The sequence below is a fragment of the Pristis pectinata genome, chromosome 6 (assembly GCF_009764475.1).
Source record: "Pristis pectinata isolate sPriPec2 chromosome 6, sPriPec2.1.pri, whole genome shotgun sequence".
Lineage (NCBI taxonomy): Eukaryota > Metazoa > Chordata > Chondrichthyes > Rhinopristiformes > Pristidae > Pristis > Pristis pectinata.
This window is the reverse complement of record NC_067410.1, coordinates 77,163,844-77,178,278: the sequence shown is the minus strand read 5'-3', so window position 1 is coordinate 77,178,278 and position 14,435 is coordinate 77,163,844. Positions and strand designations below refer to the sequence as shown.

Genomic DNA, 14,435 nt, shown 5'->3' with positions numbered 1-14,435 from the left:
ATAAAATAGTTTTTAACACTGAATCATGCTCAGTGTGTTTCTTTTGTTGCTGGTTCGTGACACTATTCTCAGTGATGTTGAGATTCTGAAATGTTGTTGGGGCTGCAACCATGCAGGTGAGCATTCCATCACATTCTGGACCAGCTTTATAAATGGTGGAGAATCTTTTAAGTGCAAGTATTGTTCAGTATTCAGACCCTCTGCTTTGGATTGATTCAATTGAGCTGCAGGACAATGCTGACCTCTAGAAAGTTAATTCTGGGAGCCTTTGGTGATGGCATTGCTGTTAGAGATAATGGGGAATTGACTGAGGTGACTCTTGTGAAAAATGGTCATTACCTTGCACTGATGTAGAACAAATATTACATGTCTTTTTTAAATATGTTGTACTGATTTTCTAATGGAAGCTTGAATATTCTAAATATAATATGGTTAAATGCTATCTTTCTATGTTACAGTGGTCTTATGCGCTTGAAAAGCCAAATACTGGAAGTGTGTTCAACATTGCTTGGTCTGTTGACGGTACTCAGATTGCTGGTGCTTGTGGAAATGGTCATGTGCTCTTTGCCCACATCATAGAGCAACGTTGGGAGTGGAAGAATTTTGAAATCACATTGACAAAACGAAGATCAATGCAGGTATAGTTTCTAAAATAACAAATTCTCATGGGATGCAAATAAAAGAGAATGGTAGAGAAACTGAATTGTATAGCACATCTTTTAGTTGTTACATAAGTGGTTTGCAACACAAAATTGCTTGGAAATTGTGGACAACTAATACACATAATGCTTATATTGAGAACTTTATTTGGGCATTGCTGTGTGGGTGACATGCACACGTGTGGAATATGTTGAGCATGCATGGTTGACCTCACTTCCTGTACACACTCAGTTGGAGGCTCCAGTGTGAAACTGAATCCTTGATATGTAATGAACACTCAGTGTGTGTGGGCTCTTCACAGGAAGGTGAACCTGAAACTCTTTGTGAATCACAAAGGCTGACACTTTGCAGTTCAGCTGATGTGTTAGTATGGATAAATAAAATTATGGTCAGTGCCATGTATGACACTTTCATCCTCAGTCTGCTAATCTCAATGTACAGTATTTAACCACAACAACAGATGGGAGCTATTGCCACCTTCCTTGGTTTCTCATCTAATGTGGGCTCCTGGTTGTGCTATAGAGACAACGTACAAACTAAAGCCAAGGACCTTTAGAAGCCTCCAGTTGAGCATGAAGGAGAGTATCATCAGAGTCATCAGGATGAGGTTCTGGTGCTTGGACTGATCAGGAGCCATCCTGCAGTACTCTTCACGGGGGGATCTATGTTTCTTTGTTGACTGCTTCATGTTCCATAACCCTCACCCACAAAGGAAAGAATTACAATAGGTGGCAGAGAAGTATACCTGCTGAGAACATGTCATTCTTGAGGAATGTTCTAAAAACTGACTCTTTCCACAAGCAATGAGACAATACCTGCCCTGATATCAACAGATCTTGCCACTTTATGGTCTTAGAATTTCACCATACCTTGATATCCAACTTTGGCAAATACCATCTATATCATTGGAAATCACACCAATTTCTCTTCACTCAACAAAATTACTATTTCCTTTGGTATTCCTCACGATACAAACATCATGGAAATCATTTTGCAATAGAGGAATAACATCACCTAGGTTTTCCTCCCGCATTATGTTAAAAGCTGTCAATGTGATGGGATGAGTTCTTTACCTGATGAGAACTTTATTTGATTACAAGGAAGAAGTCCTGTAAAAGGACATTGAGTGAAGCTAACCATTTGTCTATACAAGTACAACTGTGACTACAAGGATTGAAACTGTTTCCTTCCCTCTATAAATGTAGTTCTGAAAACGCTGAACAACCCTCTACCTCATTCTGGACAATAGCTGCAACCAGACTAGCAACCTCTTAATTTCCTGAACCATCACTTCAGGCCATCACTACTCTCCCACCTGTCAAATCTTATCTGGGTTGAATGCAGAAAGTTCAGTGAGCAGATTCTCTACTCCTGGAGTTGGCCAGTATGTGCCACTTCTGCTGCTGAACTCAATGTGGAGTTCAACCATAGAGAAGATGTGGAAGCATGTGTTGTTCAGTTTATTCTGGACTTCCATCGGGTCTGCGTAATTCTGGGATGTATTTTCCTGAAGCCTCTTAAAAATACCAGAGTTTCCCTTTGAAATTGCTAGGTCACAGCCAGCACAATCCAGCCCAATGTTCTTCATTGGGCTGTTAGCTGCAGCTGGCTGTGGATTGTTGACCTTAAATTTATGGATAAATACTGCAAAATGAAAATGTGATTTTTTGTGACCTTGCTATTTTCAGCTTGAATCTGTTAACAGTCATCTTCGTTTTAAAATATTCTCTAAATTACTATGCTGTAAATTACCAGCAACAAAATCCAAGGTAGCTGCAGAACCTCAAGTGATGTAATGACATGGTTGGGCTAATCTGTAAGCCTTTGACACCTGGCAAAGCTGCACCTGTAGCTTTGCAGGCTATCAAAGCTGTCAAAGTTTTTTTATCATCTTTTTGAATATGGATGCCATTATTAAAATTAGATAAAAGAATTAAATATTTTAAGCTCTATCAGTAATTTGGGATTCTGTCTTTGCATGTGAGTCACAAAACTTGCCAGCACTTATGCTGAATGTTGCCAGCAGTTTTGTGGGGAACTGAAGTATGTTATGAATGATTAATTTCTGATTGTGTTCTGAACAGGTGCGGAATGTGTTGAATGATGCACAAGATGTCTTAGAATTCCGTGACAGGGTGATAAAGGCCTCATTGTCCCAAGGACACTTGGTAGTTGTAACCACGCTGCAATGTTACGTGTATAGGTAAATTGATTTTTCTTTGAAAAATATCCATTGTCCTTTGGCAAAGCTACCTTGAAAGTATTTGTCAATTACATATCCCCTGAAGTAAATTTAAATCTCAATAGTTCTATTACATAACAATTATCCAAAGCTGATATATCAGAAGATATTTTTATGGGATCTGCTATGCTTTTGATTTTGTTCCTCTTGAAAAAAGATATTACGCCAAATCTGTTAAAGTAAACACAATGTTAGTTGTGTATAATGTGCAATATGCTTTAAAGTATCTTGCACTCTGATTTCTTTCCTAATTCAGTGCTGTAAACTTATAAAGTATACATAGTATATTCACTGTATTTTATTTCAGTACAAAGAATTGGAATACCCCACTTGTATTTGACCTGAAAGAAGGTACTGTTAGTTTAATTCTACAGGCACAGAGGTGAGCAATTGCCTTTAATCTATAAATACTTGTTAATAGAGTTTTAATGTACATAAAGGGATTTGTTGCAACTCAAATTGCTTTTAATTATGTAAAATTGTATTTTCTTAAGTTTAAAAGAAGTCATAATTTTATAAAGTACTTGAAAATTGGTTGTGATTTGTAATTAAGATATTATGGAAATTATTTTAATATGATTTTATAATATCAACTTATAAGGTTACTGTCATACTCATTTCCAGTTTAACTCTTAAAATGGCATTATGTAAAATTACATTTTCTTCAAAGCTCAAACATATAATAATTTTATTAAGTATTCAAAAATTGGCTGTGTTTTGTGATGAATATATGTTAAGTGTTATGGAAATTAATGCAGTTTTCTGATGTCAAGTTATATGGTTAATGTCGTGCACTTCTAGTTTTCCTCTTAATTTGCTATTAAAAAAAGACATTATTTGGTGTTGCAGCCTCTGCAGAATATGTAGGTGAATTACTCTGTGTTCTGTTGAAACGTGCTGAACCACATGGACCATGCAGTTCTGAGAACCATGTTCAAAAGCACCTTTCAAAGACTGGGAAAGCTATCACTGGATCATTCACCTCATTAGGAAATGGTGCATGACAAAGAGGCAGAGAACCTAAATAGACAGGAGGATATACAATGGGAGGAATTATTAATGCATCTTAACAAACGAGTTCACCATACAATAATGTAATTGCATATCTGACTGGTAATAATTTGCAGTAAAATTACCATTCAAATGTTACCATTAAAAATATCCATACATTTATAATTATTTTTATTATATCTAATTCAATGATAAAGTTTTATATTTTGATATATTACATTTTAATTTTCAGATACTTTCTGTAGTACCTGTAATACTTGCTTATTTCCACAGGCACTTCCTGCTTCTTGATGGAGCAGGTATTTATCTGTACTCATATGAAGGTCGCCTTATTTCTTCTCCTAAGTTTCCAGGAATGAGAACTGACATACTGAGCTCCCAGACTGTTTCCCTCAGCAATGATACAATTGCTGTGAGAGATAAGACTGATGAAAAAGGTATGGTAGAATATAAGAATGTAGCAAGTCAGAATGGCAGCCACAATAAATTGTTTTTATATAGCACTGTTAACATAGCTAAATGTCTTAAGGCACTTCACAAAAGAGCTATCAAACAAAATATAAAATACAGCTACTGATTTTTGGAGTGTTGAACAAATATAATTGGCCAGGAAGTACACTGGAAATCAAGAGGTAATCTTAATTTTAGACTCTCCAGCCAGGAGAAAGAGCCACTTAGGATTTACAGTATCAACTCTTAAAGATGAAATATTATCTCCAGGGGGTGTTAAGCCCATTCTACTCAAATATACAGTGGCATGCAAAAGTTTGGGCACCCCTGGTCAAAATTTCTCTTACTGTGAATAGCTAAGGGAGTAAAAGATGACCTGATTTCCAAAAGTCATAAAGTTAAAGATTAAAGACACATTTCTTTAATATTTTAAGCAAGATCACTTTTTTACTTCCATCTTTTACAGCTTCAAAATAACAAAAAAGGAAAAGGGCCCGAAGCAAAAGTTTGGGCACCCTGCATGGTCAGTACTTAGTAACACCCCCTTTTGGCAAGTATCACAGCTTGTAAATGCTTTCTGTAGCCAGCTAAGAGTCATTCAACTCTTGTTTGGGAGATTTTCGCCCATTCTTCCTTGCAAAAGGCTTCTAGTTCTGTGAGATTCTTGGGCCGTCTTGCATGCACTGCTCTTTTGAGGTCTATCCACAGACTTTCGATGATGTTTAGGTCGGGGGACTGTGAGGGCCATGGCAAAACCTTCAGCTTGTGCCTCTTGAGTAGTCCATTGTGGATTTTGAGTTGTGTTTAGGGTCGTTATCCTGTTGTAGAAGCCATCCTCTTTTCATCTTCAGCTTTTTTTACAGACGGTGTGATGTTTGCTTCCAGAATTTGCTGGTATTTAATTGAATTCATTCTTCCCTCTACCAGTTCCCCGTGCCACTGGCTGCAACACAAGCCCAAAGCATGATTGATCCACCCCCGTGCTTAACAACTGGAGAGGTGTTCCTTTCCTGAAATTCTGCACCCTTTCTTCTCCAAACATACCTTTGCTCATTGCAGCCAAAAAGTTCTATTTTAATTTCATCAGTCCACAGGACTTGTCTCCAAAATGCATCAGGCTTGTTTAGATGTTCCGTTGCAAACTTCTGATGCTGAATTTTGTGGTGAGGATGCAGAAAAGTTTCCCTTTTCCTTTTTTGTTACTTTGAAACTGTAAAAGATGGAAATAAAAAAGTAATCTTGCTTAAAATATTAAAGAAATGTGTCACCTTTAACTTTATGCCTTTTGGAAATCAGGTCATCTTTTACTCGCCTAGCTATTCACAGTAAGAGAAATTTTGACCAGGGGTGCCCAAACTTTTGCATGCCACTGTATGCTACTTTTCAATAAAGAGACCAGAACACAAAAGGCACAATTTTCTAGGTCATACTCCAGGTCTTGCAATAAATCCTATCGTATCATTTACTGGAGATGGAAAAGTATTGAGATCCACAAGGCTTACAGGACTGAAAAAGATTGTACAGTTGGAGAACATGAGAATTAAAAAATGTATTGTCGGAATAGGAGCCAGTATTGGTCAGGAAGCTCAGATGTACTGGGTGAACAATCTCAGGGATGGTTAAGAAACAGGCAGTAGAGCTTTGGATGCATGTAAATTATGTTGGTAGAAGATGAGAAGCTGGTCTGGAGAATAGAGGTAACAAAGTCTAGAAGTAACAAAGGCATGAATGAGGCTTTTTAAGCAGGAGATTAGCTGAGGCAGGAAGGGTCTGGGCAATATTACAGAGAAGGTTATAGGCAGTTGTAAAGACAGAATCAAGACAATGTATGCAGAATCTCAGCTGTGTTGAGTGCTTAGGCTGAGTTTCAGTCAATTTCCTGAGGAGATGGAAGTGATGGCCCGGGCTATATGGTTGTTATTTTAGTGTACATGCCTAAAAGCTAAAAAATCCATAGAACTTTACAGCATGGGAAAAAAGGCATTCAACACATAATGTTTGTGTCAGCTCTGTGCATAATTCCAATCTGTCCCTTCCTTTGAATCTTCCTGTGCACCAATAAATTATCTGAATTCCCTTAAAAAGATGCAATACCCACTGTCTCAAACAAACTGCTCCATTAACCAGCTATGTAAAAAAAAATCTTCTGACCTCTCTTGCTCTTAATTTTTAATTCAGGACTCCATCATTCACTTTACAATCAGAGGATATAAATCTTTTCAATTCAGTCTGGGTGAAGTTGCATACCATTTAAAAAAATTGTTATATTTTTTGTAATATTCAAATCCTCAGTTATTTCAATTTCCAGTTTTTTATTAAATTATATTTTCATTTTCCAATAAGCATATTTCAACATGAACTATGTTGTTAAATGTTTTCTATTTAGTTCCATTTTTGATCAAAACAATTTGGGTTATTAAACTATGCTTCACTCCTGAGTTTCTGCAATCATACATTTGATTCCTGGAAACAAAAAAAAACAGAAGGAAAGTGATGAGGTGTATTTTCTTCAGTTAATAATAAAAGTGGAAAAAAATCATGAGGTTGATCCGTGGTGTCAAACGTCTAGGCCATGAGGTATAACAAGAGAAACATTTGAACCTCAGAAGGATGTAATTGGGAAGTGATTGGATTGTGATATTACTCTAAACTATATTGTGGAAGTAGAACAAATGGGAACCAGTTCTAACTAATATAAGGCAGATGTATGATTGAGGTCAGGAAGTTCTTGTTAAAATCAACACTTGAAAAGCAAGGAATCATTGAGGAAAAAGCCCAGGAGGTTTTTTTTTAATAAACATGTGGATACAACATTGGGATTTATGCTAATACATTTATGGATACTCGAATTAAGGAGACCAAAGATCATCCTCATCCATCTCTGTCTTGTATCTTTTGATTTTGTGCATATTCGTTATGGGTTAAATTGAGCACCTGTTTATTCAGGATTTTGTCTGAAACAAGTGTGGTCATAGCATGCCCTTGTTAGTGCTTGTGGTAATGGTTCATGAAAATCTCTTTTGGGTTAGGGAAAATAGATGAGGGGTTGATTTGAACTGCCAGCAGAGAACAGATGGGCTGCAGGCCTATTTCTGCTTCTCATGAACACAGCTGAAAACAAGATATTTCATAGTCCATTGTTCTGTGGTCCTTCATACTTCATGGCTGCAGGTTTGCTGGTCGATTACCTCAGAATTGCCTTCAGCTCAATTTGATTCAGGTAGATGTCTGGATCACCCTTATAAAAGTGCTTTGCAAAATAGATCAGGACTGGGTGCAAAATACAGCACCACTGCCCTATATCCAACCACCAAACTAAGTTAAAAGTAGCCCCTGGTTTAAAAAAAATATTATACTTAATATTATCCACTTCATCAGCACCTTGAAATAAATTTACTGTATGTCTATATAATCTTACATTGTAAGTAAATGGATTAAACAAGGTGAAAAATGAGTTTGCAGAACAAATTTGAGAACCTTTTAAATATTTGTAGGATTTTTACAGTTGGAATAGTTTCATACTGATGCCAACTTTGGGTCTGGGATTTTATAAGGCCAACTAACTTGTTTTTGATTTTTTCAGATAAAGAACAAGTTTGCATTTTGAACTCTGAGAACTATTCATAACTAGAGTAAATCAGCTATTGTGTATCTTCTAATGCCTTGCTTCTTTTGTGTCTTTTTGTGCTCTTGTTGCAGTAATTTATCTTATTGATGCACTTTCTGGAAAGCCTCTGGGTGATGGAAAACCTCTAGTTCACAAGGTATTTGGTTGTGATTTAAAAGAAATGGTACTTAAGAACTTTACTCCCTATGCATCATCTGATTTTTCAATTAAAACTGGTTTTGTACAGGATATACTGCATTTTAACAAAATATGTTGGCCAATTATACAGGAGGTAATAAGTTAGTGAAGAATAAAAAACTGGCCCTGCTTTTGTCATTATAATAATGGTGAAACTATTAGCATTTATTGTTTTTATACTGTGAAACTAACAGTAATTTTTCGTGTCCACAAATGCAAAGTTAAATGCAAAAATCAACAAGTTCTTGCAAGTGATATCCTTTTTCACAGACAGTACCTTTGAAAGCCCTGCAAATGGAAATCTTTCTGGCCAATTTATATATATCCTAGAAAAGGTTGACTTTGTTGAATGAACCATACTAGTGTTTTTGATAGTATTCTAAGCCATGATTACAGAGCTAGTCTAGTTCTGAAAAGCTAATGTTAGGTTTGAAGTCTAATGCCCTGCAAATTGTAATCTCAAAATATTTTTTTCAAATAATTAAAATTACTATATTTCAGTTTTCCTTAATCCCAGTAAAATGTTTCAAGTACAGCTCCATCAATGCATCTTCCAGGACATAGCAGCCTGGTCTACCACTGGTGCACAAAATGCATTGCTGCCACTTGCCTGGGATGTTTTGACAGTAGTTCCCAAACCTGGATTCACAACCTCCAAGAGGGACAAGGGTAGCAGGTGGATGGGAACATCACAAACTGTAATTCCCATCTAAGTCACACATCATTATGACTTGAAATTATATTGCTGTTTCTTCACCTTCACTGGTTCTAAATTCTGGAACTCCCTCTCTAACAGTGTTGTGGAAATTCTTTGCCAGAAAATCAGTAGCATTTCAAGATGGTGAACTGCTTACCGCTACCTTCTCAGCAGCAGTTTGGAATGGGCAATAAACACTGGCCCTGCAGGGACACTCACATCCTATAAACTATGAATATAATAAATATTAAAAAGTAGAGCAATTTAACTTTCTGGGGTGCTGTCTAAGAGAGTGTTTCAATGTGATGCACTGCTCAGACTCTGTTGACATCACAGATGAGGAGTCTTGTCAGGGTGAACATGGAAAAAATGTTTCTTCTTGTGGGAGAATCTTGAACTGTTTAGACATTAGTAGTCACCCATTTAAGACAGATAAAGTGAAACTTTCTCTCAGACGGTTGAGTCTTTGGAATGCTGCTCATTAAAGGGCAGTGGAAGCAGTCTTTGAATATCTTTAAGATAGAGGTGGATGGAGATTTGATAAGAAAGGAGTGAAATGTTGCCATGAATAGACAGAATGCTGAACTGAATTTACAGTCAGATCAACCATGATCTTAATAAGTGGCAGAGTAGCTTGGAGGGGCTCAGTGACCTATTGCTGGATCTAATTTGTATCTTTTGTAAAACCCCAGATATCCTTTTTGCTTAACACCAGAATCTAAATAATATCAGGCAAGGGGAAACCCTTCATAAAGGGTATTTCATCTTTGTGAATAGCTTTCTTTAAGGTCAGTGGCAATTACTATCACTTGACCATAACATCTGGATCAGTATTGCAGTATATAGAATGTACCATTGAACCATAGAACCATAGAACCATACAGCACAAAACAGGCCCTTCGGCCCACCATGTTGTGCCGTCCATCAAACCACCCTCACACTACCTAACCCCTTCCTCCCGCATATCCCCCCATCCCACACTCCTCCATATGCCTGTCCAACAAGCTCTTGAACCTGTTCAATGTATCTGCCTCCACCACCACCCCAGGCAGTGCATTCCATGCACCAACCACTCTCTGGGTGAAAAACCTCCCCCTGACATCTCCTCTGAACCTCCCACCCATAACCTTAAAGCCATGCCCTCTCATCTTGAGCATTGGTGCCCTGGGAAGGAGGCGCTGACTGTCTACTCTATCTATTCCTCTCAGTATTTTATATACCTCTATCATGTCTCCTCTCATCCTCCTCCTTTCCAGTGAATAAAGCCCTAGCACCTTACGCCTCTCCTCATATTCAATACTCTCTAATCCAGGCAGCATCCTGGTAAATCTCCTCTGCACCCTCTCCAACGCCTCCACATCCTTCCTATAATGAGGCGACCAGAACTGAACACAGTACTCTTAAGTGTGGCCTAACTAGAGTTTTGTAAAGCTGCCTCATCACCTCACGGCTCTTAAACTCAATCCCGCGACTTATGAAAGCCAACATCCCTTTGGCCTTCTTAACTGCTCTTTCCACCTGTGAGGCAACTTTCAATGAACTGTGAATATGAACCCCCAGATCCCTCTGCTCCTCCACACTGCCAAGTACCTTGCCATTTACCCAGTACTCTGCCCTGGAGTTTGTCCTTCCAAAGTGTACCACCTCACACTTCTCCGGATTGAACTCCATCTGCCACTTGTCAGCCCAGCTCTGCATCCTATCAATATCCCTCTGTAAGCTCCGACAGCCCTCCACACTATCCACAACACCACCTATCTTAGTGTCATCCGCAAACTTACTAACCCAGCCCTCCACCCCCTCATCTAAGTCATCTATAAATATCACAAAAAGTAGAGGTCCCAGAACCGATCCCTGCGGGACACCACTAGTCACTGCCTTTCAATCCGAGGGCACTCCTTCCTCCTTGAAATAGATATTACAGCAGGAAGGGCATGCAGGTCATTGGAGTAGCTGCCTACTACGGAAACTGCAAATTTACATCAAGTAATGCACATGCAATTAAACTTATATTTTGTTATCTTGCAGAAAGCTTATTCCAAAGCAAACCATACGTATGGTTTGCTTTTTCTTGTCTCTGATAGAATATTTTGTTAATTGTATTAGTATTAGAAGAAATAAAGAACTTAAATGATAGTGATGTATGAATTAGTTTACGGGGATTTTGGCCTGTTCTCAATCCCATCCAAAAGAGTTGGAAGTAAAATAGGGTAGTGATTATATTTGCATGAGTCACCTGTTACAACATTTGACTGCCTGTGGCCATGTTTTTGTCATATGCTTTGTGTCAGCATTTCTAAATTATGGATTCCCATTTTCCTTTTTTAATGGCCTCATTGCTTTTTTTTCTTACTTGTCTATTTTATTTAATCTCATCCTTCACTTTGCTTTCTGTAGTTTCAAATTCTATTTACTTCAGTGAAGATTCTATAATCTAATTAATAAAGGAGATATACAGATGCATGGTCTGTCTGTGCAGATCCTATATCTTCTGGAGAGTGCCCTGTGCAATATCATAAAGTTCTTATGCAAAAACTCTTGGAAGGTTTGTGGTTTGTGAGTACTGAATGGATTGTTGCTAACTGCAAAATCTGGGCCAAGAGGTTTCATCTGTGTAAATGACCATAAGATATGGAAGCACAATTGGGCCATTCGGCCCACTGAGTCTGCTCCGCCATTCAATCATGGCTGTTTTTTTCTCAACACCATTCTCCCGCCTTCTTGCCAATCAAGAACCTAGCAATCTCTGCTTTAAATACACCCAGTGACTTGGCCTCCAGAGCCCTCGGTGGCATCGAATTCCACAGACTCACCACCCTCTTCTCATTTCTAAAAGGACATCCCTTTATTCTGAGGCTGTGCCCTCAAATGTGTCACACTGCAATAATAGTCCAGCCATGGTTGATTTGCAAAGCAAATACCTGATTTGTTGTTCTTCTAACTCTCCTCCCATAGCTTTCGGTGTGAGAGATTTACCCCACCAGTGTGACTTGTCCTTTTAATGTTCTTTCTATTTCCATTCTTACTCCTCTACTCAATATATTATTTACAGGCATCCCATGATTGTGTTTAGCCTTGGTTACAGCTTTAGTTCAGCCATCTGCACACAGGTTACTAGTTCCCTTTCTGACATCTGGCATTTGGTGCATCTGGAATAACCTTGTCATAATTTAAAGGTGATGTTTAAAACAACAAACAAATTTATATAACTGCCAGGGCCCTTACAACCTCTTTAGCCACAAGTTGATTCCCCAGTACGGCTAACTTGATTGCTGACTTCTGCCTCCAGCTGGATCTCATTGATGTCCCTCTGCCTTGTAACCCACAACACCCCTGGCTCCTGGTGCAACCACACTGCCCGCCTAGTCTGTTATTCCCTTTAACCTTTCCTGTTCCATCCCATCACAGTTGTGGCTTCTGGTGCCTTCACTTTAAGCCTTTGACTATTGTCATTTCAGGCTTGTCAGACTTCCAGTATTGGAATTTCCTCAGGTCTCCATCTGTTATCTTAATGTGGGTATGAGTATGTATATTTCTTTTCCCACATAGTACTTAATTTCCCATTAAATCCAACAGCAAGTTATTCAATTATTTTTTAATTAATTGATCAGGGGGTGGTCAGTTTCATAAGACCAGTTTTCATTTGATCCATACTTCAATGACCCAGTTTAGTTTATGTAACGTGAATTTTGAATTGTCTCTAATACCTTCCTTAGTTCATGAAGGCGTATTTACATTATTGATGGACCATTTACTATGTTGCTGGAATTGACAAAGCAAGAAGGCAACAGGCATGTTTATTTAATGTAATGCTCAAAGTTATTTAATATCACACTATAGGCAAATTTTCAAATTATGCCAAACTAATTTCACCCTAAACCTAATTTCCACAAGATCACACTAATCTTATTTAATTGGCTTCATCCAATTCCCTACCTATTCTTTCTTCTCTTACTCTCTCCCTTACTTCGCCATAAACAGTTGATTTCTTAATTTATGTTTTACAGAAATTTTTCGCTAATTCAATACCTGCTTTTTAAGTTTATTTTCTTCCCATGAGCCTATATTTAAGAAGTGTCATACTTCATTCACAGACCTCATTAAAACTATTCATACAGTTTGTACTTTGTTTCCCACCTAAAGAACTAATCTCATCAATTTTGTAATGAATAAACTAAACCAATATGAGACATAACTGACCGCATGGAATGCCATGTGATATTTGCTATAATAAATGAAATATTCTCCATACCATGCATATTTCATCTGAGCACTACACTTGGATAATACTTTTCCCACACACTTCATTCATAAAACCATTATGATAAAGTACTTTTTTCACACTATGCAGAACTGCTTGGCATTACATAGCACTCAGAAACTACATAGCACTTAGACATAACAGTGGGATGTTATGCTTTGTAAGAGTAATATCGGGGCCACTGGTTTAAAGTAACAAAATTCAATTTTTATGAAATAATGTCCTTGGAAAATCAATGGCATTTATTTCTGTCTGGGTGTGTGTGTGTTCATTATTAATTAGTTTTAGATCTGAGGCTATATGCTAAAGATGATGGACCACAGTTCACTGAGGGCCAGCTGACAGGTCAGTATAGAACTACTGGCTAGCTGCAATGTGCACATCAGCACGTTCCAGGTGTCTCTGGCTGCACACTGCAGAGTGGAAGCATAGAACGTGTCGAAGGTTAGATGTGCACTCTTTTTCCCTGAATTCACCACCATGGCTGGTGCATCTGTCGACGAGTAAAGGTAAGTTATTTTAAACTTCCATTTAATTAATAGGAATGTATTAATTTATGTTAACTAATTGCATTAACTGAATTTATTATTCTAATTTAATAATTTTTAATTTTTTTCAACTGTTATGTGATGTTGCTGTTCACTGACATTTGCAAACGGCGAAAAGGATTTCTGATAGCACAAGCTGTTGGATGGCCATCAGGGTAATAATTCATGAGTGGGGTGCAGCTGGCACTTCCCTAGGCCTAGTTGCCACTTGTGGCCTGCCCCACTTCACAGAATGGCCTCAGCATGCATGTCTCAATGTGATTGGGGGCCACAAATCATTGATGCATCTGCAAGCTAACATGGAGCTTGGGTGATGATATGGATCCAGGACATGGATGAGGCCAGCAAAATCCCACTCACTGCACAAGAAGTACAGGTTAGACTTTGGTATATGGGCTGCCACATTTAGTGGGTGTGTGATTCAGATACAGTTTGGGCAGTCCTATCTTTTGGTAGTGTGGTCATGCTCATCACCTTTGCTGACCTGAAAGGGGTGGGGCAGAAGCTGCTCTTTAATTTGTCATTTATTGTCATGCATCTCCTTACATTATCTTAAGTCTCCAGTAGTTACACTTCGAAGCCACTGTTGAAAATTTTGTTTCTCCCCATTACCTGTAAGGTACTGAATTACTTGCTTTTAGACCATGTAAACAAAATAAAGCTTTAAGCCAATATCCAGTCTATATATGTCTTCTTTTGGCAGAATTGCCAATTGAGGTACTGTGTCCACAACAATAAATATAATAATTGTTCAGATATTT

General features: G+C 38.0%; 1 protein-coding gene across 3 annotated transcripts in view; it reads left to right on the top strand.

Annotated features, from left to right (window-relative positions):
- ift80 (intraflagellar transport 80 homolog (Chlamydomonas)) overlaps nucleotides 1-14,435 on the top strand; it is a 166,881-nt gene that overhangs the window by 104,805 nt on the left and 47,641 nt on the right. For all 3 annotated transcript variants that reach the window (XM_052017971.1, XM_052017969.1, XM_052017970.1), the window contains exons 9-13: nucleotides 459-638; nucleotides 2,745-2,863; nucleotides 3,210-3,284; nucleotides 4,187-4,350; nucleotides 8,063-8,127. In XM_052017971.1, coding sequence (XP_051873931.1) covers nucleotides 459-638; nucleotides 2,745-2,863; nucleotides 3,210-3,284; nucleotides 4,187-4,350; nucleotides 8,063-8,127 — 603 coding nt within the window. The remainder of the gene's footprint in view (nucleotides 1-458; nucleotides 639-2,744; nucleotides 2,864-3,209; nucleotides 3,285-4,186; nucleotides 4,351-8,062; nucleotides 8,128-14,435) is intronic.